We start from the raw sequence: 25,467 nt of genomic DNA, 5'->3' as shown, positions 1-25,467 counted from the left end.
CACAGAAGTTTGACATTATTTAAAATATAGGGACTTCCCTGGCAGTCCAATAGTTAAGACTCGAGGCTTCCACTGCGGGGGGCACAAGTTCAATCCCTGGTCAAAAAACTAAGATCACACATACCATGCAACATGGCCAGAAAAATAAAATAAACCTAAAGGTTTTGTGATCAACACAGAATATGAAACAGCTCAATCTTATTTTGCCAATGAGTCTCTCAAGAAGCACATTTATGTTAAGAAAAGCAGACTCAACATAATGATGAGATAAAGTCCAAGACTGGGGAAGACATGAAGGAACAAAACGAGGACGTAGATTCCCATAAGTTATTCTAGGTGTTTCAAACCCCAGGGCATTGAAAACACAGAATTGCAGAGAAAATAAAAAGTTGTGAACATACACTATGGCCAATCTTTAAGGAATCTGTGAAGAATATGGTATCTGGTTCAAGAACTGGAAGAAAATGAACATTTTTAGCTATATTTCAGTAAGTCTGCACTGACCCTGGGCAAAATTCTAGATTGGTTTCTATGCCTTTAGAGAAGAAAAGAAAATCACAAATAGCTGGTGACATTATTCACAAGAACAGGTATTAAATAAACATTTTCTCTTTTGAGAGTTATTAGAAAAGTCACAAGAAAGCTGGAAAAGTAACATCAGTTTCAAGTTATGAAGCACCTTGATAAAAATTTTACTTAACTACGAGGCATTTGAAGCTCTAAAAATAATATATTAAACCTTGAAAAGTATTTGACGAGACCGTTCCTCATGTCCTCATGACTGAGAACAAGATGGCAAAGTGGAAATCGGATAGAAATAAAAGTGGGTGGACCATCCCAACACCCCAAAAGGTCACTGAAGAAATGCACCCCAGAAACCTGGACCAGACTCTGGTAACCCTTCGAAGGCTCATTCTCAGTTAGTGCTCCTCTTCCTCCGTACCAAAGTGGAGAATCACACGAAGCTAGAATGGACACTCAGAAACGTGAAGTCAGGATTCAACATCACCTCACAGTGTGGAGAGGCAGACCATGAGCAGCAAGAAGAAACACAATGGAGGCGAATGTGAACACCAGCATCAGTGCACAGCATCTGGTTACATTTCAGGACCAATGTGGAGGTTCCTGGGGTCAGTAAACTGGCATGAAAGGAAAGCCAAGAAGCTTAGACAAGGGGTAGTGGCCACACGCCACTCGAACTCCACTCCTATTGTGTGGAGCTCTGTTAAACCTTCTGCCCCATCTGAAAGGTGGTGTCTACACCAGAGAGCACCCAAAGGGAAAGTAACCAGGCAGGCTGGCAGAAACAAGCTGGTACATAAAAAGCCGGTGTGGGGAGGGAAGGAAAGAAGAACGGATGGTAACTCCCTTTGTGGGTGGGGATGCAGAATGGTTCAGCCACTGATTTGGCAGTTCCTCAATAAATTAAACATAGGATTACTGTATGACCTAGTAATTCCACTCCTAGGTATATACCCTGAAGAATTTAAAACTCAAACACATACTCAAACAATTACCCATATGTGAATATTCATAGCAGCACTATTCACGACAGCTGACAGCTGCAAACAACCCAAAATGTCCATCAACAGATGAATGGATAAATAAAATGTGCTATATACATATGGTGGAATACTACTTGGCCAAAAAAAGTAATGAAGTACTGATATATGCTGCAATGGGAACAAATGTCAAAAACATTAAGTGAAAGAAGTCATACATAAAAGGTCTCATACTATATGACTCCACTTACATGAAATATTCAAATAATTAAATCCACAGAAAGCACAGAAGCGGCTGCTAGGGAGTTGGGGGAGAGGGGGAGGGAGCCACTGTTTAAAGGGTACGCGGTTTCCTTTCGGGTAGTGAAATGTTTTGGAACTACCCAGAGGCGGTGGCTGAACTCCACTGTGAATATACTAAATACCACTGAACTACACACTTTAAAACATTATGTTGAGCAACTTCCTTGGCAGTCCAGTGGCTAAGACTCTGAGCTCCTAATGCAGGGGGCTTGGGTTCGATCCCTGGACAAGGAACTATTAATAAATCCCACGAGCCGCAACTAAGACCTGGCACAGCCAAATAAATAATTTTTAAAATTAAAAAAAATTTTTAATTGTATAAAAACTATAGAGAAGTAGAAGAATGAGTGGCTGGTTGCTAGGAGTTCGGGGGCAGGAGGAATGAACAGATAAGCACACAGACTGAGGACAATGAAAGCACTCTGTATGATAGTACAATGGCAGAGACCTGTCACTATGCGTTTGTCAGAACCATGGAGCACACAAGTGTGGACCTGAAACTCTGGACCTGGCGAGGACGTATCAAAGTTCTTCAACTGAATAGCAATACTGGGGGAAAGCGTGCATGTTGTCGGGTGGGGGCATATGGAAATTCTCTATACTCTGCATTCAATTTTGCTGTGAACTTAAAAAACAGTTTATTAATTTCTATTCTTTTTTGAATGCAATGGATTCTCAAAGCATCTTAACATTTATTTGATTCTGCCTTTCTAAGTAGATCCATGTTTCCTAAATGTATGCACCAGACAGTCCCTGTAAACTACAAGGGAGACGCAGGATATTTTAAATTTGAGGGAAATGAGTGACACTTTAAGTCAGGTAGAGACAAGCTGCTTCTCTGCTGTGCTTAGTTGCTCGGTCGTGTCCAACTCTTCGCAATCCCATGGACTGCAGTCCGCCAGGCTCCTCTGTCCATGGGATTCTCCAGGCAAGAATAGTGGAGTGGGTTGCCATGCCCTCCTCCATGGGATCTTCCCAACCCAGGGATCAAACCTAGGTCTCCTGCCTTGTGAACAGATTTTTTTACCGTCTGAGCCACCAGGGAAGCCCAGACCAGCTGCTAGTTTGGGGTAATTCATAGCTTAACAGCAGACTGCACTGCATTCCTTTTGATGGTGTCATAGCTTTGCAAGGCTGAGTTTTCAGCAGTTGCTGTGATCCAAAGAAGTGTCCTGGGAAAATTAATATGGAACAGAGAAGAGGGCATCAGTGTCCGATCACACTCCAGCTTTGAGAAGCTGTGCCCTGCTCAACAGGAGCACCCAGTCCATTAGTAAGTTCTTGAATTATTTTAAGATGAATTAAAAGTATTATTTTTTTTTTTTCAATTTCTCTGTACTTTTTTCAAACTTCTACTATGCTGTTAAATTGCTGGGCATTTCTTTTGGCTCTGTGAAAAGATCACTGAGGCACCAGGGTACTGTGGGCAGAGACGGGCTAGAGGGGCTCTGAAGCAGACAATGAACACAGATACAGTCAAGACACGTGTTAAGGCTAACAACCCTGTAAGGTAGACACTATTATTGCCTTTCACAGAGGGAAAAACTGAGCCACAGAGAGGTTATGGAAGCTGCTGGTGAGCACCTAAAAAGCGAGCAGCAGAGCTGGGATGTGAACCCAGGAATCTGGCTACAGAGTCCATGTTCTTCTCCCTTCCATGGCACTTACAGACAGCCAGCACTTCTGTGGAGAGGAAGAGGCAGAGCTGAGATCAAGGTTGTTGTTCAGCCACTAGTGAAAGAAAGTGAAAGTCGCTCAGTTGTGTCTGACTCTTTGCTACTGCAAATCCTCTAGGAATTCTCTAGGCCAGCAGTATACTGGAGTGGGTAATTGTTCCCTTCTCTAGGGGATCTTCCCAACCCAGGGATTGAACCCAGGTCTCCCACATTGCAGGCAGATTCTTTACCAGCCAAGCCACCAGGAAAGCCCAAGAATACTGGAGTGGGTAGCCTATTCCTTCTCCAGTGGATCTTCCCAACCCAGGAATCGAACCTGGGTTCCTGCATTGCAGGCAGATTCTTTACCAGCTGAGCTACCGGGAAACCCCAGTAGCTAAGTCGTGTCCAACTCTTTTTCGACCATTTGGACTGTAGCTTGCCAGGCTCCTCTGTCCATGGGATCTCCCAAGCAAGAATACTGGAGTGGATTGCCCATTTCCTTTTCCAGGGAATCTTCCTAACTCAGGGGTCGAACCCATGTCTCCTGCATTGGCAGGTGGGTTCTTCACCACTGAGCCACCAAGGAAGCCCCAAGACCAAGGACTTTCTGACAGTGAAAACTGCCCTCCAAAATGGGAGACGCTCTCTGATTAGATGACTTCCAGTGTGGACTGGCCAACTAACACCAGTGCTCAGAGAGCATTCATCCAAAGTTTCACAACACCATTTCTAAAGCTCTTGTCAACTCCAAAACTGTGATTTGAGCACAGTGTGAAGACTTCTGAGATAGTCACATAAAAACAAGCGCTACAGAATTTAAGAGTATAACTTTATGTTAATACAATGTACCTTCCTTCAGAATTTTTAATAATCCAATTTCATCATCTTCCCTGACTCAACTGCATGTGAAAAGTTCATAACAAGTCACCCAGATGTATGCTTCCTGAACATTATTTATTACAGAAAGGAACAGGGTTAAAGATACTCTTGACTGGTCTCCACTATGTTTCCTACTTTTCACATTCTGAGCTATAAAAAGATTATACTGACAACAATAACAACGTCACTTGTTTCCTCTATGGGTAAATGGGCTGACTGAACTAAAATGATTTCTAAAACCACTTCCGTTCTAGAATTCTAGCCATATTAATTCAGAAAGTGATTTTTTAGATAGATAAGGAGCTTTTTTTTTTTTAATTTAGTGGTTTAAAAATACAAATACTTAATGTTCTAAGGCAATGATATTCAGGTAACCAGTTATTTAAGTGGGATGACAAATTGTGAGATTTCAAAAGTAAAGGACTTTATCATAAACGAGGAGAAAGGATTAGATGACCTCTAAAGGGGAAATCGAATTTATGGAATGTAGACTAGCTGAGAACTAGCTCTCTGGCCATCTGAGGGAAATGCCAAAACAAACAAACAAACAAACAGTCATTCCCCACCTAGACAAACAGAACACGTACACACCCATGCACAACTCACTTCAGATTCTGAGAACACCCCAGAAGATTTTTCAGGAAAGTAAAGCAAACAGACTTCTTTCATTGTGGTAGTTACAAAAACATTTTTACAATGATATCAGTCATTTTAAAGTCTCAAAAGGCCCATATTGAAAGGAAAAACAAAGACATTAACCTTTCAGTGTAAGTATTTAACTTTTTCTTTTTTAAAAAAAGACAAGTTTTCCCCAGATTTCGTCTAGAAAACATTGAGTAATTATACACTACCAAAGAAAAATCCAAACAAATCTGATTTTTAACATGTACTCATACTTTCTCACCTATTCTTGCCTTCTCCCTCATTAAAAATGTGTCCCACAGTGAACTTAAAAAGAAAACCAAAGGAATAATCCATAAACACGCGAGAGCTGGACTGATAAACGGAGGGCACTGACTATGTGCTTGTAAGGGTCCCTCTCTGGCAGCAGAACGTGCTGCAACAATAGGCAAAGCCAGTCTATGAGGGCCATTAAGTCCCGCCTTCCCCAGTCAAGAAAGCAAGTGACAATGTAAATAAGAGGAAGACATGATTACAGGATGGGGAAGGAAATGACAACCCACTCCAGCTGCCTGGGAAATCCCACGGACAGAGGAGCCTGGCGGCCTACAGTCCACGGGGTCCCAAAAGAGTCAGACACGACTTAGCAACTAAACAACAACAAATAATTACAGGAATAAGTGAATTCACCCTAATTTCTCTCCCTTTTTAAGTAAATCACTTGCAAGATTTGCTTTGCTGCTTCAACTATTACTTAGAAGCAGAGTTCTGGTGACACAGTCCCCAGCTGCATTTCAACATGAACCACTGCCCCAGGGCACCAATTATTAGAACTTGGTGGGAAGACTCCTGTTGCGGGAGGGGGTCCCCAAGACCCTCTAAGAGTCTCCTCACAAAGTCTCCCTACATGTCTCGTGAGGCCAAATTTTCTTCACCTACTTCAACCAAACAACAGGTTGCAACAAGTTGAATGCAGAATCCCCCTGCCTTCTCTTAAACCCATGGCAAGGGATTAACAAAAATATAAAGCAGTACCAGTCTTCCTAGTAAATTGCTTTTCGTTTTGAAATATGGAAGGTTTTTGTTTTTGTCTTTTGTTGTTTCTTTGGGCCACTCTATGCAGCATATGGGGATTTTATTATTTCCCCAACCAGGTATTGAACCCATGGCCCCTGCAGTGGCAGCAGAGTCCTAACCACTGGACTATCAGGGAATATGCAGGTATTTTTTTTATCAAAAATACGTTGTTACCATCTAATGGGCTGTTACTGCTATTTTAAATAAATTAACAATTAAATATTTTAATATTAATAGGTTCTCAGTTTAATTTCTGATAGAGTGAATATTGAGAGATAAAACCCACATAAACACAAGTTCTTGGAGGTCCTCAATAATTTTTGAGAGCATGTGGCTCCTGAGCCCAAACAGTCTGGAAATCCTAAAGGACTAGTTAAATAGATCCTACCACAGCCTGCTAATGGACTATTAGACCCACCATACCTGAGACAAATGTTTAATGAATGACGCTGAGAAAGTTATAAAATACGCTGTATAAAATCAACTCATTTCTTTGCAATTCTGACTTACGTAGATAATTTTCTATAAGAGGAAGAAAAAAATCTAGAGATAGACACAGAAGTGTTAAGACTAAGGATCTCACAAAGGTAGTATTTCAGGTCATTTTACCTTTTTCTTTTTTGTCCTAAATTGTATTACGGGGGTCGGGGGGCAGAATTTGGAGCAGCATCTCCCAGAGTGTGTACCAGGCAACACCAGTGCCACAACAGGCTCCAGAAGAGTTTGTGTTCTACTCAGTTGGATAAATGTTGATTATACCTGGGCTCAGTAATTCTTCAACACACATGATGATACTAAAAGTTCCAAGAAGTCATACAGTAATGAAACGTGTTTAACTGCATGTCCCAAACTTAGGTGACCAACAGACCCTTTGGCTTCCCTGTGGCTCAGAAGGTAAATCTGCCTGCAATGTGGAAGATCCAGATTTGATCCCTGGGTCGGAAGATCCCCTGAAGAAGGAAATGGCAACCCGCTCTAGTATTCTTGCCTGGAGACTTCCATGGACAGAAGAGCCTGACTGGCTAGTTCATAGGGTCAAAAAGAGTCGGTCATGACTGAGCGACTAACACTCACTCACCTAACACCTATCCATATACCATCCTTAGGGAAACGCTGCCTGAGAGATCAACTTATCCTACGTAACAATTCAAGGAGGAAGCCCATCCTTTAGCATTTACTATCAGAAGTCACCATTATTCAGAAGGGATGACCTCCAGAAATGACACCTAAAAACTCCAATTGAGAATTTGGGGGGTTATGTCAAGCACTTTTTTTTACATTTGCTTTAGTAAAATAATTTTATGAAGGAGTAAATTTAATTCATATAGATTCAGGAACCTGGAAAATTCAAGAAAAGTTTTCAATAGCACTTTTTTCCCTTTTTTTTTTTTTTTACCTTGCCACAGCATGTGGGATCTTAGTTCTCTGACCTGGGATGGATTCCATACACTATGGCTCGGAAGTGTGGCATCTTTACCACTGAACCACCAGGGAAGTCCCTTGAATAGCAACTCTTAAGTAAAATTTTCTTTGATGAAAACATTCAGTACATTGGAGCAAATGACACACACCAGGAAGTAGTCTCCTGAGAAAATGACCTGGACAAACATGCGTTCCCCACATGGCTGACACACCACCCGAGGGTCCTGCACCCCAGCCACCCAGGCAGGGCTGCCACCTGGTCCCGGGGGGCTGCTGGCAGCCTGCATCTCCTCCCTTCTGCTGCCTCTCTTCCTTTTCAGGACCACAGTGAACAGGCCACACTCCCTCCCTTTCCTCTCACTCGGTTCCTCAGGCTCCTCTGTCCTTCTTGACCTTTCTCTTCCTTGCGGGCTCTTCCATCCAGGCCTGAGCCAACATGTCTCACATTCTCTGAGGCTACTCTACAATTTTAAGATGTGTACCACAAAACATGAACTAGCACTTCACTGTTGATTAATGATTAATATTGTAATATATAACATATTATAATGGGGAACGTGTGTGATGCATGTCACTGCAAATTTGCTTGATTTTCACTCGTTCCGGATTAAACTGGTTTCTGACCATCACTTTTGGAGTTTTAAGCAGTCTGTAACAATGTATCCACAGAAAAACATAATCCAAATTCCAATTTGTATTCCTAATAAAGGAGCACCAACTCAATGGACATGAGTCTGAGTAAACTCCAGGAGGTGGTGATGGACAGGGAGGCCTGGCATGCTGCGGTTCATGGGGTCGCAAAGAGTCGGACACGACTGAGCGACTGAACTGAACTGAATAAAGCAATATGAATTGCTTTTTCAGGTTATGTGGGAATCAGAAATGGATCCCAGGAAACAATACATCAAGACAAAGCTGGGTGAAGGCAGCCGAAAAACAGGCACTAGAAGACAGCATGGAGCTGGGGGTGGAGCAGGTATACTCACCTGGGCTGAGTTCAGCAGACCCAGGCAATCCACTTTCGGGGAAGTAAAACGTGCCTGAGAGTTTGGACAGACAAGACCTAAATCTGACCGGTTAGACACAGGTTAACTTTTGTTGGCCACCAATGGGGGTTTCCTCAGATGTCAGGGTTCCACCACTGCCCGCTGCACTGGCCTGCCTCCGTTACCCTGTCTGTACCTGAGTTTCCAAAGATGAGCAAGTACAGTCAGGACTGCTCTGCTCCAAGGCAAAGCTTTGGCACCAAATACCTGTCGGCTCTCCTACACCCCTGAGTTGAGTTTTCAGACAAAACAGAAACTTCAGGAAACATTTAGCCTTCTCCCTTCAGGCTTAAACAACCAAAACCTGGCCTGAGTGGCCCGAGTTTGCTTTCTCATTGCCCCTGGCTTCACTCTGTTCATCAACACTGAAAACCATGTAAGCAAACACCATTTTAACAGAAAAGAAAAAAATGCAATGCAGACATACTTGCCTTATGCATTGCTTTTTTAAAGTAGTAATAAACACAGCAAACCTTTCAATACTCAGAAAGGACAAACTCTAGAAAAAATGGGGTTACTAAACTCTATCAAATGAATAAATAAATATATATTAATTACTGGCATTTATGACCTTTCTAAAACATTTCATCAAACAAGTATTAATATTGCAGTTATTATTAATTGAAGTCACCATTAGGGGAAAGGCGAGACCATGTTATTAAATTATTCCACTGGTACATTTTCCTCCAAATAGAAAAGGGTTTTAAAATGTCAGCTTTCATATGAAAAAGCATTCAAACTCATTTTCCATTCTAGGCTTTGAATGTTTCTAAAATACTTGTAAACTGCTTCTTTTAATTAGGCAGGAGGAGGCTTCATACACTTGGGCATGGACTTTTGAAAACCCCTGCCAAATACAAGTGCTGTATTCGGAATCATGGGTAGACATTAATGGATATTTACAAACAACTCAGAAGCAAGATCAGAACACTGCCAGTTCGGGCTTTATAATTCAGGCTGATGGATTATCAAGGGACCTTCCCATTAACCCAGCACTAGCAGAGGAGGTGCTCAAAGGCTGGGAATGGCTACTGCCCACCTCTCAGCCTCCCCACCGTTCTCTGTAATAGTGGTCCAAAGTGAGAGCGGCTTGGGGAGAAAATTAAATTCAAGCCAGTGCATTCTGCTCTTTACCAGCCACTCTGTTAAACGTTTGAAACACAAGGCAAAAGAGAAAAAGATTAGGGATTATCCAAGAATTTTAATTATTTCTGTTATCCTTGCTACTAATTCCATGAGTAATAGGAAACTGGCATGAATTAGTCATGGCTTTTTCAAGGTAAACATAATCTGCTTGACGCAAAGGGCTTTAATCCTGCAAATAAAAAGCGGCCCTATTCCTCAATTAGTGTCTACCTCCAATGAGCTCTGTGAACCAAGCATAGTCTGCCCTTCGCCAGGTGCTGAGAGGCATGGCAGAGTGTGCAGCCTCCACCCCGAGGCCACCAGGGAATAAAAGTCTTCAGCGGGGCCGTGGGTGTGGGCCATCAGTGGGGAGGTGCCACTCAGGAGGGGTGGGGCTTCATCTGAGAGGGTGCCCAGAGGACCAAGGGCTCTGGCTAAAATCTCAGTCTCAGGACCACATTCAATGAACACCCTGGCCATATTAAGTCTATCAATACACAGGGCCGGTTTCCTGGGCATGCTGGGCCCCACGCTTGGTTTAATGCTCTGCTGCCATCTTGGAACTCCTAATCGTGTCTGAACAAAGGAGCCCCACATTTCGATTATGCAGCTGGTCCCATCAATATTCATCATTAACTACATTTTAAATATGCAAAATTAAATGTGACTGGATTCTGCCTTTCAGATGGAATACATTTTGCTCTTTAAAAGCCACTTAATAGACAACCTCATGCAAATCCTTCTCAAGTTTTACACTATCTACAATTTAAGTTTATGACCTTCAATTTTTTTTTCTTGGCAGTTCTCAAAATGAAGGCACTCTATTAATACTTTTAAGATTTAGGAAGAGCTCAGAATAAATGCATCTTCCCTATACATTAAGTAGGTATTAGAGAAAGATGACATTCATTTTTACTGTTTTAAAATTCACTTTCAATCTAAAGATATTTCTAAGTGTTTTACACTATGATTGAAGACTAGGTAAATCATGAATAGTTTAAAGAATAAATCAAAGGACCAAACTAGTTTACTTTAACAGTACTTTCTAGGCAATCAAACCTAGGCAATGAAAAGGTAACGAATGAAAAAATCTCATTTTCTAAACTAGTCACAGTTTAAGAATTCCTTTGATAAAGCCCAGCCCTAGCTATCTACCCTGCTTGTGACGGGGTGTCCCCCATCACTGGGTCGGCAGCACTGTACTGCACTAGTTCATTTCTCAGATCACAGGCAGAAATGGCGGGGGGGGGGGGGGGGGGGGGGTAGCTTAGGGAGCTTGTGGGGGGTGGCTTGGGGCGTGGATACTAGGTTACATTTTCTCTCAGTCTGGGTGTCTGCAGAGGCTTCAAGAACTGGTGAGATTTTGTCCTAAGGAAAGTTGACTGAAGTACCAAACAGTGCTTTGAAGAAAATAGGTGCTTTGTGAGCCAGTGAGTGCCTAGGCTGGATGATCAATTTTCAGGGACATGTAAAGAATCATCTGCCTTATAGAGATGGCTACTTGAGTTCCTGCATGCTGGTAGCTCAGAAGGTAAAGAATCTGCCTGCAATTCAGGAGATCTGGGTTCGATCCCTGGGACCGTTGATGATCCCCTGGAGAAGGAAATGGCTGCCTACTCCAGTATTCCTGCCTGGAGAATCCATGGGCAGAGAAGCCTGGCAGACTACAGTCCATGGGGTCGCAAAGAGTCGGACAAGACCGAGCAACTGACACTTTCACTTTTTTTCTCCTTGAGTGCAGAAGACCAGAATGACATGGGAGATGGAGGGAGAGAAGGAAGGAGCTGGTTGGATAAAATGCCAATGTATCCTGAGCGGAGGAAAAAAAACTCAGCAACTTAAAACTATCATAAGAAAACCCTGAGACAATTGTGAGATATGTATCTCCTTAGAAAGACACTCCTGGGAGTGATTACAGGGGTCAGGACTGAATGTAGAATGGTGTGGCAACTCTGGAAAACAGTTTGGTAGTTCCTCAAAATGGTAAACACAGAGTTAAAAAACTCAGTAATTCCACTCCAGTTATACACCCAAGAGAATTGAAAATATATGTCCACACAAAAACCTGCACATGTATGTTCATAGCAGCATTATTCATAGCACCCACAATGTGGAAAATAACCCAATATCCATCAACTGAGGAATGGATATACAAAATGTAGTCTGTCCATACAGTATGGAATACTCTCTTAATCTGTCTGGGCCCTGTAACAAAATATCATAGACTGGGTGGCTTATAATCAGCAGAAATTTATTTATTATAGTCCTGGAGACTGGGAAACCCAAGATCAAGGTGCCAGCAGATTCAGAGTCTGGTGAGTGCCCACCTCCTGGTTCACAGGCATCTTCTTGATGTATCTGCCGGTAGCAGAAGGGGCCTGGGAGCTTTCTGGGGTCTCTTGTACAAGGGCATTGACCCCATTCATGAGAGCCCCACCCTCATGACCTAATCACTTCCCCAGAGACCCCCCCTCAAAATACCATCACATTGGAGATTAGGTTTCAACAGTGTATGAATTTTGGAGGGACACATACATTCAGTCTATAGTAAATATTATTCAGTCTTAAGATGGCACGAGGCACTGATCCCCGCTATGATGTGGATAAACCCTGAAAACATCATGCTAATTGAAAGAAGCTAAGGCCATATGTTGTATGATTCCACTGACATGAAATGTCCAGAACAGAGATAGGCAGTAGATTACTGGCTGCTGGGGGGGAATGGGGAAAAGGGGGAATTTGGAGTGACTGCTAAGGGCTTTCATCACTTCTTTTTAGAATGATGAAAACGTGCTGAAAGTAGACACTGGTGACGGTTGCACAACTGGTAAATATACTAAAATCATCAAACTGTATATTTCAAAAGGGTGAATATTATCGTATGTGTCAATAAACCTGCTTTTTTTCCCCAAGTTTTTATTGAAGTTGTTACAGTATTGTTTCTGTGTTAAGTTTTTGGGTTTTTGGCCACAAGGAGCGTGGGATCCAAGTTCTCCAACCAGGGACCAAACCCGCAGCCCCTGCATTGGAAATAAACCTGTTTTAAAAATGAAGAGAGAGTGGATACAGGGAAAGTCTTCTTTTGCCCTAAAACAGTAAGTTCCAGAAAGTACAGATCAAAGTAGCCCGAAGAGTAGCAGACTGGACAGAAGTTCTTGTCCCGAGAGAATTATGGTCCGAAACATATTCACGCCTGACGAACGGTGAAAAGAGAAAAACACGATTCTTCCTCTACTGTGCTACTGCATACCTCTTACTGGGGTTCTGGAATGGAAGTTTGCTTTCAGATGTGTCTTACAGGTTTTTAAGATGTTCTAAATTCAGTTACTTTGAAGCAACTGAATCTTCCCATAGAACTTTAAAAGTAAAAAAAACAAAAGCCTTAACAACAAATCTTGTGGAAAATTTTAATCTAATAATAATATCACCCTACAGCTAAGGGAGAAAATGAACAAAAATAGCCCTAAAGCATAGGGAAGAATGGACTTATCACACAGGGGACAACTGGATGCTGTGCTCAAATCCGAGGCGATGGAGGCTCCATGGAAAAACCGACCCCTCGAATCAGGCTGATGTGTTGGCAGGGGGACCATCACAGCCTAAAAGGCTCCTAACTCTGGCCTTTGATAGCCTTTACTGGTGTCAAGATGTTGCTTCTGAGGGTTTGGCTTTTGTTGTTTTTTAACAGCGCAAGAACCTGACACTGCATAAATCATTTCCACCAACTCTGAACCCATTTACATTTCTGAGGCTCTACTAAAATCTGTATTTTAACACGAATCAGTATCTTAAATTTCAAAATACATTTCTTAAGTACCTCTGCTGTTACCAACTCATAACCACAGAAAAAGCAAGGTATATTTTTAAAACCCTAATGATCTAAAACCTCAATTAATCAGAGCAAGTGAGAAATAACTCTTGATTCTCAGAAGCACCAAATATACTTTGTTTCAAACCTTACCAATGAAAAGTCTATGCAAAAAAATTACATTTTATAGTCTTCAGTTCAGTCGCTCAGTCGTGTCCGACTCTTTGCGACCCCATGAATCCCAGCACGCCAGGCCTCCCTGTCTATCACCAACTCCCGGAGTTCACTCAGACTCACGTCCATCGAGTCAGTGATGCCATCTGGCCATCTCCTCCTCTGTCGTCCCCTTCTCCTCCTGCCCCCAATCCTTCCCAGCATCAGAGTCTTTTCCAATGAGTCAACTCTTCACATGAGGTGGCCATGTACTGGAGTTTCAGCTTCAGCATCATTCCTTCTTAGAAAACAATAATTCAATCACCTTTCTTCATTTCTTAGAAATTTAACCTCTCAGGTTCCTCACTGTAAACATCAAGAATTGGCTTAATGGGACTTCCCTGGCAGGACAGCAGCTGGGCCTTTGCCTTCCAACGCAAGGGGTGCAGATTCGATCCCTGATCGGGGAGCCAAGACCCCACATGCACTGTGGCCAAGGCGTGAACAGAAACAATACTACAACAAACTCAGTGGCGACTCTGAAGGTGGTCCACATCAGAAATGGCAAAAAATTGGTTTAGTAAGCTTAACCAAGCCCTGAAACTAGTGTCGTGGAATTTTATCATTTTCCAATTTCATCAGGAAAATAACGTTGTATTTCACAAAAATTCCAATTATTGGATTATATTCCTCACACCTAAGACTTAATGCACTGTTTTCCTTTTGGCTCAAAAATCAAATAGTACTGACCCACATAATAGGTGATCAGAATGCTTAAAATTTTCTTTTGAAAAAGAATTTCTAGGAAACTGCTTGGTTTTCTGCTTCTTTTCCTGAAAGTAGCATGCAGCCAAAAGCTAGGTTCCAGTCAACTGAGGGTTCCAGTTAACCGAGTCATAACTCTTAAATTGCAACACATTCAGAATCATTAATATTATTTCTTTAGTAGTAATAGGTATCATGTGAAATAACTAGTTTCAGCAATAAAAATATTAAATTAAGTATAATATTTAAGTCTATGATAAACTTATTTTTCCTCAAAATTGCTTCTGAAAAGCAAGGTAACAAATTAAGAAACTGTTTTCCCAAAAAGGTGAGAATTACAGTATTTTTGAAACATGATCTCATCATGGTAGCCACAGAGTTACAGTCTACAAAGCCATTTAATGATCTAATGTCCCAACACTGCAATGAATAGAATGAATCCTTGAAAAATTATCTACTAGTGAATTCTCATATCCATGTTGTAGAATTCAAGTTCCTTTAGAGTCTCTGTCTGTAATGCTTTTCTCAGCATGAAACATCTACGTCAGGTGAAAATCAGGATGTAAAAACGCATTGGTGCCTAAAGTGAATACGAGTATACATTCATTCACACAGCACTGAGAGTCCGCTGAGCGCAGGTGACAGGATACACAGGTGACCACCACAGGCCACTCTGGGGTACGTGTTCCAGCAAGGGGAGACAGGCAGTGAACACTGTAAGTAAATAACAGAGCGTGCTAGGATGGGGTAAGTGCCATGGAGAAGTAACAAGTGAAGCTGGGGAGGGAAGAGTCAGGGGTTCAGAGAGATGAAATTTCAACCAGGATGGCGAGCAGAGCCTCTACTGAGAAGTCTGTGTGCAAACGGGAAAATAACAGTGCACGTTATTTATTTGGCTTTGAAATCCATTTCAAGATTGCATTTGTTCTTATTTAGTATTCATAGTAACTTTCCATTTTCTCTATTTCAGTTTTCTATTTCCTGATCATTGACAGATTGGAGAAGAAGGCAGGCAGCCTTGAGCATGCCAAGGATTTTTCTTCTAATTTTCTGGTTTACTTGATTTTTTTTTTTTTAAAGAGAACTATAGCTACAATTAAAGTGAAATTTAGGGTTCCCCATAAAACAATGAATAGTCAAAATGGGATTTATATTATAAACCTTACAGTAGCTTAGGTTATCTTCCTCCCATTGTTTTTAGAGGCAGCTAGAGTATGAACCAACAGCAGATCACAGTGTCACACTGTCTGGCAGGATTAAGAATTCACGTATTAGCTGAAAAGATCATCTTTTAAAAAGAGCCCACAGAAGGTGTCTCCACAAATTGCCTGTTTACGTACAAAATATGTTTGTAATAGCTCAAAAGGAAATCATTTTATTCGCATTTCATGAAACACATTTTCTAACTTGTAAGCTAGAAAAAGAAAAAACAAAAACCAAAACCAACAACACAACAGAATAACTGAGGTTTAAAATGCTTTTATTTTGAAGACTAAGAATTCTTAAATACTAAAAATGCACCAAGAAATCTTACAGAAAGTTAGCAAATGACAAAGGACTCGAGTCCTCAATGTCTTTCATGTGAGATTTCTGTTAGTCCACCATAAAAACTATACTTGATAGCTGAAATCTTCAGCAATGCTAATAGGCTAATTAATTAGCCCATTCCTAATTCAATAATGAACAGTAAATGTAGATGTGTGGACACACTTAAGAAAAATGTGGAGTTTTAATAAGAAATATTATCACTGACTAAATACTCTTGTTCCCCAAATATCCAATCCCAGCACATATTTTTAAGCTGTGTGGGTTTTCCCCAAGAGAAGCAAACTTTCACATTTTTTCTTGGATATATTAAACTTACAGACCTCCATCCCACATCTAGAAAGAACATTCCAAACTCAGCTTGATGTAACTTTTAAAAATCAAATTGAGAGCAATTAGATACTTAGTGACTGAGATCTGAATTTGACAGAGTCAACAGAATGTTAGAAATGAAATAAAGAAGTATTCAAAGTTTATCATCCTCAATGTGATGAAAGGAACATAGAACAAAAGATGCATTTGCCTCTCCTGCCCTTTAATTTGTGAACACCATACTTCTCTTGATATGTCATGCCCAGAAAGAGAAAATGAGATTTTTTTTAAAAGCCTTGCTAAATTGAAATATGACCATTCCATCTGGTCTTCCATCAATCCTCCCTCCTTTCAATTTTTATTTAAAAAAAACCATAAGCACAGATCTAAGTACTCTCTATAGACTACACCTAGATTACTTTGCTCCAAGGCCGAGAAAAATGTTTACCATTCCAAGATCCACTCCGAAGCATATATCTGCAATGCGTAAGCTTTTCGTTGGCAAGATCAGTCAATATCACAAGGCGTGCAACGTTTAAAAGGTTAAGCGGTTGAAGGTTAAAAAATAACAACAAAACAAATCGATTCACTAAGAAATATTTTTTTGTCAAGTAACCATGAAATAATTTCGACCCTAATAAATCAAAGAGGGGTTTCTCCTTTTTGTTTGGTGTAAATTACCGTCAGAAAAACTGCACCAATGTGTCGGGGGCGGAAGAGAGGAAGATTTCTAACACCGGGTGAGACCACGGTCGTAAACCTCATCACGATTTCACCTTTGGGTGAAAAGGTGGGAGGGGAGCCAAAAGTTTCAGCCTCTGCTCCTTTGAAAACAGACGTTGGTAAGACCCTGGAAGGAGACGGAAAGGGGCGCAGATGCCGCGTCCGCGGTTGCAGCCGCAGATAATCGAGATCTGGGAAGGGATGCGGGGGAGTGGTTTCTTATGTAAGCATACACCAAAAACTGTGCATGCACCCCCGGCCTGATGCACATCTGAGCACACAACACAGGCACACGGCATCCCTCCCCACGAATGCAGCCCCAGCCTGCGGGCGCTGCCGAGGAGGGCGGACCGATCCTTCGGCCAGTCCGCACGTTCCCCCCGATCCGGGCAGCCACCACCCGGACGCGGGTGCAATGCGGGCGGCCAGGGCCCCAGTGCGGCGCCCGAGACGGAACCTGGCTTCCCCCCGGCGCCTGCAACGCGCGCGCACGGCCTCCGGCGCCCCGACCCAGAGCCGCTCGCCTGACCCCGACCCCTCGCTTCCCCACCCGGCTCCCGGCGCTCGGCCCCCGCGCCCTGACCCGGCCCCGGGGCTTACCTCGCGAGGCCCAGCCCCCGCCGCTGCAGAGCAGCCCGGCCAGCAGCAGCCAGGCGGCCGGGGCCAGCGCGGGCGCAGGGCGGCGCAGCATCGCTCCGGCTCCCGGCGCCGCGGCCGGCCCGAGGCGGGAGCGGCAGGGACGCTCGTGGGGCGCCGAGCGGGGCTCTCGCGGCCCGGAGCCGGCTGCTTGCCGCCGCGGCGAGCACCGGGGTCCGAGGAGGAGCCGCCGCCGTGACGCTGGGCCGCGGGCGCCCTCCCCTCGGCGGAGGCAGCGCTTCGCTTGAGGCAGCGGCAGCAACTAAGATGGCGGCGGCGCTCTCTCTCGGGTCCGGCGAGGGTACCCGGCCGGGGGCGGGGTGGCGGCGGGAGGGGCGGGGAGGGGAGCGACGGCGAGGCGCGCGCGCGCGGCGGCCCGGGGAGCGCGCGGGGCGTGGGGTGGGGGCGGGGCGGGCGCGCCTCCGAGTGCGCCCGCGGGGTCGCGCCGGGAGACAGGCTCCCGAGAGGTTGGGAGAGTCCGGGGTTAGGGAGGGGGCTGCATCCCCCTCCCTGGTCGGCTGCTAACGAGGGCATCAACGCCTCCTTCCCACGCGCGCTCCGAGGCCCCGGAGCCGACCTAGCGGTACCCTGGGGCGCGTGCCCCCCCTTTCTCCCCTTCCCACCCCCACCCTCAAGGATGCAGACCCCGTTTGGAGGGTGCAGCCAAGGGCCCCTGAGCGACAGCACCCTGTGCCACTTCCAGCAAATCACGTCGCCTCCTAGAACCTTGGCGTCCTCTTCTACCAAGTGGAGGTGCTAAGAGGGAGCTTGCGGGGTCGCAAAAGGTGTTCAAGGAGACGAGGTCAGCGAAACGCGCTTTGTAAACAGTCAAGGCTGCGCAGCATGTGCTGCGGTGGTTCTAGCCCTGGGAAAGGGCGTGCTTGTCCCAAGTCCGTAGTGAATTTGCAAGTCGGGGGTCCCTCATTTGCTGAAGAAATCCGTATGTGGCTTTTTAAAGGCGGGTGGTGCGGGTGCCCTTTCTAGATTTTAGTGTGATGCTAACGGTCCCTTAAAAATGCAGAGATCCAAATGGATAAAGAAGGATCCCTTCACAGCTCTCTCAGTTCCTTCTCTTGTCCTGGGGACCCTACCTCCTCCTGCCCCCACCCCAGAACAATCATGAATGGTCTCCCGCGAGTCATAGAGCCACCGTACCCTATGGGTCGACTTTACTGGCTCCATTTTGCAGAGAGGCAAACTAAGACGAAATGACTTTCCCGGCTGAGACAACTGCTGTAAAAAGATCAGTCCTCAAGGACAAGGCTGGCATGAGGGAGACACCCACAGCCGAAGTCAAACAGCAATAAAATGTTAATTATTGAAGACACTGCTGGAAGACCTATCAGAGGTAATTCATAGCACAGTGATTGGCACAGTGATTGTCTGGCCATGTTTGCTGAGAAGGTCTGGCTAGCTGGTGGGTTTTGTGGGGACCAGCTTGGGGTGGGGGTGGGGTGAAGGAGGGTGGGCAGCCGGGGAGGCTGGGAGGAGAATGAGTCACTCAGATTGTGAAGAGCAGAGGACTTATTTAGGAGAGTAGTGGGCGAAGAGCCCAAAAAAGGTAGACTGTGGCCAGAGGGAAGTGCCTGAAATGTCAGAAAGAGGGATTTGGACCGAATCCTGCAGGCCACAGGAAGCCTTGAGCAGCAGTGAACAGAGGCGTGATGTGACCTTGGAGGGAGTTTCAAAGCCATCTGTGATGGAATATGCTCCTCCTTGTCTTTATGCCTCAAAGTCATCCTCCTCCAAAGCCTGGAGACTCCACCTCTGCTCCCCTGTCCACCTGGCCCCTGAGCCCAAGAGGACCAGACTCCTGTAGGCGGACCCTTCCCGAGACACCTACCTGGCCCTTGTGTCTCTAAGCCACACCCACCCCCTCCTTCCAGCCAGCACTGCAGAGTCATACTCTCCAGGCGTGGCTGTTCCCTCCCTGGTTCCCAGATACTCCCTGCTGCCACCTCATCAGGTCCAGACAGCTCTGCTGGGCTTCCCATCCCTCAAGCCTGGGCCCCACCCAGCTGAGTTCAGGATCCACTGTCTCGACACAATCGGAGCTCAAGTTCATTCCTTCCCAGAGCCAGCATCACGTGGCACACCATCCACAACCTGTGCCCTGAGCCTCCAGTCCTACTAATACACTTCTGAGCTGCCTCCTCCAGGAAGTCCTCCAGACTCTCAGGCCCTCCCTCCATAAACCCACACGCTCTGAACTTGATGACCCAGGCTTAGTAATCTGCTTTTTTTGCTGTTGATTGACTACTCCTCATGTGTCCTTTTCTCCTCCATGCTATTCTAGTGGGAAGAACCAGTGCTGATTCAGTCAGACAGCACTGGCTGAGAATTCTGGCTCCTGCTACTTCAAATGACCTTGGACAAATTACAAACCTTCTGAGTCTCTGCTCACTTGTGAAATGGGATAATGATACCTATTTCCTAGAGTTGTGAGAATTAAGTAAGATGATACTGGACTTCCCTGGTGGTTCAGTGGCTAAGACTCCAAGCTCCCAATGCAAGGGGCCAGGGTTTGATTCCTGGTCGGGGAGCTAGATCCCACATGTCACAGCTGAGAGTTCATGTGCTGCACCTAAAGCTCCCACACGCCACAACTAAAAGCTGGTGCAGCCAGATAAATATTTTTTTAATTAATGAGATGAGGCAATTAAAGTGCCTCACAGAGACCATAAAATATATATATATACACTATATATACGTAATATACAGTAGGTCTGAAACTATGGTATAGGGGATTCCCTGGTGGCTCAGTGGTAACGAATATGCCTGCCAATGCAGGAGACACAGGTTCAATCCTTGGGTCAGGAAGATCCCCTGGAGAAGGAGTTGGCAATCCACTCCAGTATTCTTGCCTGGGAAACCCCACGGACAGAAGAACCTGGTGGGTTACAAACCATGGGGTCACAAAGAGTTGGACACACCTTAGCGACTAAACAACAACAAAACTATGGTAGTGTCTTCTTTTCCTTCAGGAGGCTTCTGAGCTCCTAATATACTGCTGAACGCACAGTAGGTACTCAATAAACACTCCTTGATGAAATAAATGAATTGTTGTGTTAGTTTTTTTAATCATTATTATTATTATAGAGATCACATCTCAGTAAAAAAATACCCTGTAGGTTTCCAGGGACCCTGGAGACTTACAAAACATAAAATCAGAAAGGTGTAATCTCAGATCTATGTTTTGAGTCAATAAGCTGATGCCAAGAGGGAAAATGTAATGTATTCAGTTCTATAAGAAACACAAACAAAAGCTCTTTGGTGTCTGCAATCCTTATCTTCTCTCCCTCTCTGTCCCTTAGAGAAACAGAGCGATAGATCTAAGCAGGTCCATCAGCAGGTGGGCAGACAGGCAGCCCCAGAGCTCAGTGAAGCCTGCACATGCTGAGATTTTGCCCACAAGAGAGTTCCTGCAGCTGCAGGACTCAGCTTGAGCGTGTTGGAAGCCAGGGAAACCAGTGAACTCAGCCTCTGGTTGGCCTGACAATAGCCTCGGCCATATTGGCACTTTTCAAAGGTCTCCATGTGATGGATTAGTTAATTCCTAAAGTGGCCCTGAGATGGGGATCGATCCAGACTTAGGTTGTGGATAGCAGAGATGGTCTTTGACTGAGCTGAGCCAGCTGCTGACCCAGCAGCAGCCCTAGTAGTCCTAGAGCAGGGAGAAATGAGACACCACGCAGGCCCATCCCTCGGGGGAGACTGTGAGGATGAGCTGGTGCCTTTGTCTTTTGAATGTATAGTCAGCCTGACTGTGCAGTAAGTAGAGAGGGCACAGAATGTTGGGGGGCTGCATCCTTTGAAATGGCTTTTACTATTAATAATAACAGCAGCCTGTGTACTGAACTCTTTTCCTGAAAGTGCCGTATCACTTCTGTCTCCAGCAACCCTTTCCAGAAGGTACTTTTATGGTTCTAGATGAGAAAAATGGAAAATGTGCTCAAGAGCTAATTGCTAGAAAGGACACCCGGGATTCAGTTTCATGTCTCAGCCCATACAGTACCTTCGCCGCTACTTGAAATGACACCTCAGATGGCAGCTTCTCTGGTGGCTCAGTGGTAAGGAATCCACATTCCAGTGCAGGAAACATGGGTTCGATCCTCGATCTGGGAAAATCCCACGTGCCAAAGAGCAACTAAGCCCGTGCGCCACAACTACTAAGCCTGTGCTCTAGAGCCCGAGAGCCAAAACTACTGGGCCTGCAAATCCTGAAGAAATGAAGCCACCACACTGAGAAACCAGCACACCACAACTAGAGAGTGGCCCCCGCTCGCCGCAGCTAAGGAAGACCTGTGTTCAGCAATGAAGACCTAGCACAGCCAAAAATAAACAAATAAAAATTTTGAAAAGAAAGAAATTACACCCCACATACAAATAAACAAAGCCCTGCATAGGATCTCACAGCTCAGAGCCAGCCTACTCCACCATGTCAGCCCCTCCAAGTATGCAAGGCCCTGTGAGACCGTCCTCATTCAGGCTGGGGTTCCTCACTGGGTTGTTCATTCCGAGGTCTAGAGTTGAAACGGATGGACCAAGGTCTCAAGTGGGAATGCTCTTTGCCAGGAAGCCAAACTTTTCTCCAGTGATCACGTCATTCCTGTTAACGCAGCATGTGCTGCTCAGCCAATGTTTGTGGAACACAGCTGGAGGCAGATAAGTCGTCACTGAGGTTCCTCTCCTAATGATGTGCTTAGGAGGAAACCTACTTTGGGGTTGCTCAGGAGAAGGTTGTGAGACTCTTGATGAGAGCTACAGATTGTAAATTCCCAAAAGTACTAAAACCACAGCCCCCAGCACCATCACCAGGGTCCCCTGAGACCTCAGAAGATGCGAGCTCTGGCCCCATCTCTGACTTTTGGTGGTCTGGCCAGGTCACTCCATCACTGTTGTTACTGTTGTTGTTTAGTTGCTAAGTCATATCTGACTCTTTTGCAACCCCATGGACTGTAGCCTATCAGGCTCCTCTGTCTGTGGGATTTCCCAGGCAAGAATACTGGTGTGGGTAGCCATTCCCTTCACCAGGGGATCTTCCTGACCCACGAATCAAGCCACTGTCTCCTGCATTGGCAGGCAGATTCTTAACCACTGAGTCACTGAGGAAGCCCCCTTCACTGTTAGAAGGGATAATTAATGAGGGACAAGATGACTTGTGCTTAGAGCAGGGACTCTGGTGGGACAGATCTGGGCAAAACCTGTATCTATCCACTTCCTTCCCTTTTGTAAAATTTCCTTTTAATTGTGTGTGGTTATAGTAAATATTTGCATGGGTACAAAGTCAAAACTAGAAAGCAAGATGCTCAGACAAGTCTAGTTCCATTCCTGTCTCTTCCTTCCTGCCCCTTCCTCCCCTTAAAGATGACCATTTAATCTTTTTTGGCTTATCCTTCCATTATTTTTTTTACAAGTGAATATTTAAATATATGTCTCTCTTAGATTAAAAAAAAAAAAAAAAACAGCCTATCACAGGACTTTTCTGGTGGTCCAGTGATTAAGCCTCTGTGATTCCACTGCAGGGGACATGGGTTAGATCCCTGCTCAGGGAACTAAGATTCCAAGTGCCTCACTGGTGCAGCCAAAAATAGAGCAGCAAATTGTACCAGATACTCCGCTTTTTTTTTTATGGGTAAAATATCTTGGAAATGGTTCCATCTCAGTATACAAACAGAGTTTCCATTCCTTTTAATATTTGCATAATATTCCCTCACATAATGTGATATAATCAGAAATCCATACTTGGCCTTTGTCCCTGAATCTAGGATTCCTGGGAATCCCTTGAAATTTCCTGATGATAGGAGCATCTTTTATTCTAATGAAGTGACTCTTGGCGGGCTTTCAGATAGTTTCAGGATAAGGGCCAGTCACCAGAAAGACCATGCCATGATCAGAAGCTTGGAAATTTCAGCCCTACTTTGCCCCTAACCTCAGGGAGGAGAAAGGGGCAATCATACCTTCATAATGAAGCCTCTATAAAAATCCCTGAACTGTAAGATTCAGTGAATTTGTGGGCTAGTGTCCACACCCACTTGCTGAGAAGGTAGTGCCCCAAATGCCTGGGGACAGAAAGAAGCTCCAGCACTCGGGACCCTTCCAGACCTTGATATAGACACCCCTTTCTCTAGCTGATCATTTGGATCCTTCATAATATCCTGAGCTTCCCTGGGGCTCAGACGGTAAAGAGACTTCGTGCAATGCAGAAGACCCAGGTTTGATCCCTGAGTTGGGAAGATCCCCTGAAGAAGAGCATGGCAACCCACTCCAGCATTATTGCCTGGAGAATTCTGTGGATGGAGGAGCCTGGTGGGCTACAGTCAATAAACTGGGAAAGTAAGTCAGGTGTTTCCCTGAGTTCTATGAGCCATTATAATAAATTATTGAAACTGAAGAAGGGGTCACAGCCAAGTCAGACAGAAGTATGAGTAACCTGGGGACCCACTACTTGGGATCTGCAAAAGCAGTGGGGGCAGTGTGGGGCTGAGTGCTAACCTGTGGAGTCTATACTAATTCTAATTAGTTAGTATGAGATTAATTCATAGGACACCCAGTTGATATCCACGGAGAATCAGAGAGTTGTTTGGTGCGGAAAACCCACACATATGGTGTCAGAAGTGTTGTTGAGTAGGGAGTTTTCCTTCCTGCAATAAGCCTTTTTGTATTTTTTGTCACTTGTGCTGGTTTAGGGTTAGGGTTAGCCATCTCTGTGGCTCTGGATAAGGTTTCCTCCTCTGCAATCTATGTATCTCCATCTGTAAAACAGAGATACGTCCATGCCCGCCTCACTGAGGAGTTAGAAAAACCAAAGCATGACATCAGCTTATTATTATTATTCATTTCTGTCCACACCTCAGAGCTTTAGTAGTCACATAAAAAGTGAGAGTTGGACCACCAAAGAAGGCTGAGCACCTAAGAATTGATGCTTTTGAACTGTGGTGTTGGAGAAGACTCTTGAGAGCCCTTTGAACAGCAAGGAGATCAAACCAGTCAGTGTTAAAGGAAATCAGTCCTGAATAATTCATTGGAAGGACTGTGGCTAAAGCTGAAGCTCCAATACTTTGGCAACCTGATGCAAAGAGCCGACTCATTAGAAAAGACCCTGATGCTGGGAAAGATTGAAGGCAAAAGGAGAAGGAGGCAGCAGAGGATGAGATGGTTAGATAGCATCACCAAGGCAATGGACATGAATCTGGGCAAACTCCAGGAGATAGTAAAGAACAAGGAAGCCTGGCGTGCTGCAGTCCATGAGGTCGCAGAGTAAAACATGACTTAGCTACCCAACAACAACAACAGAGCTTTAAGCCTCTCTGGCAGTGGCAGAAACCCTAACTTAGGAAAGGTCATTCCCGTGGTCTCCAACAAGTCGGATTAGTGCCTGTGGGCTTATTTCAGACTCTCGCCATTTGCAAAGGAAACAAGGAATTCCCATGTATGAAGCACCAGGTACCTCTGGCTGGTGAAATTTTCCAGGAAAAGAAAACCCCACCTTGACGCAGAAGCCAGGCAGCTCAGTTTCATGTCCCCAAAATGGACAAGGGTTGAGGTTTCCTGTTTATCTTCCCACCCAAAGGTAACATACAGCATTTTTTCCTCTCTTTGAGCATCCAGGGGATGTGCTGGAGCTGCTCAACTTCTGCACACCATGGGGGGAGGTGGTGGTTGTTTGATTCTGGAGCACCAACTATACACCCAATGCACTAGACACACACACACACACACACACACACACACACACACACACACACACACACACAACATACGGAAAAATATGATCTCTCTGAGGGCACACAAGCCAAATATGGTGTGCCCTGTCTGCATACAACACACTGATGGAAAGAACTAGACTGGGTTTCCCGGGAGGAGGGAAAGGTAAGAGCAGAAACTGCCCA

General features: G+C 44.7%; 1 protein-coding gene across 4 annotated transcripts in view; it reads right to left on the bottom strand.

Moving 5' to 3' along the window:
• The window catches only part of CLSTN1 (calsyntenin 1), a 77,364-nt gene extending 59,724 nt beyond the window's left edge, over positions 1–17,640 (bottom strand). For all 4 annotated transcript variants that reach the window (XM_052654196.1, XM_052654198.1, XM_052654197.1 and 1 more), the window contains exon 1: positions 17,540–17,640. In XM_052654196.1, the coding sequence (XP_052510156.1) occupies positions 17,540–17,630 (91 nt within the window). In that variant the 5' untranslated portion in view covers positions 17,631–17,640. The remainder of the gene's footprint in view (positions 1–17,539) is intronic.
• Positions 17,641–25,467: the final 7,827 nt, after the last annotated feature.

Source organism: Budorcas taxicolor, chromosome 16 (assembly GCF_023091745.1).
Source record: "Budorcas taxicolor isolate Tak-1 chromosome 16, Takin1.1, whole genome shotgun sequence".
In the NCBI taxonomy this organism is placed as follows: Eukaryota; Metazoa; Chordata; class Mammalia; order Artiodactyla; family Bovidae; genus Budorcas; species Budorcas taxicolor.
Note: the sequence above shows the minus strand (reverse complement) of the source record. Positions and strands in the feature narration are given on the sequence as shown.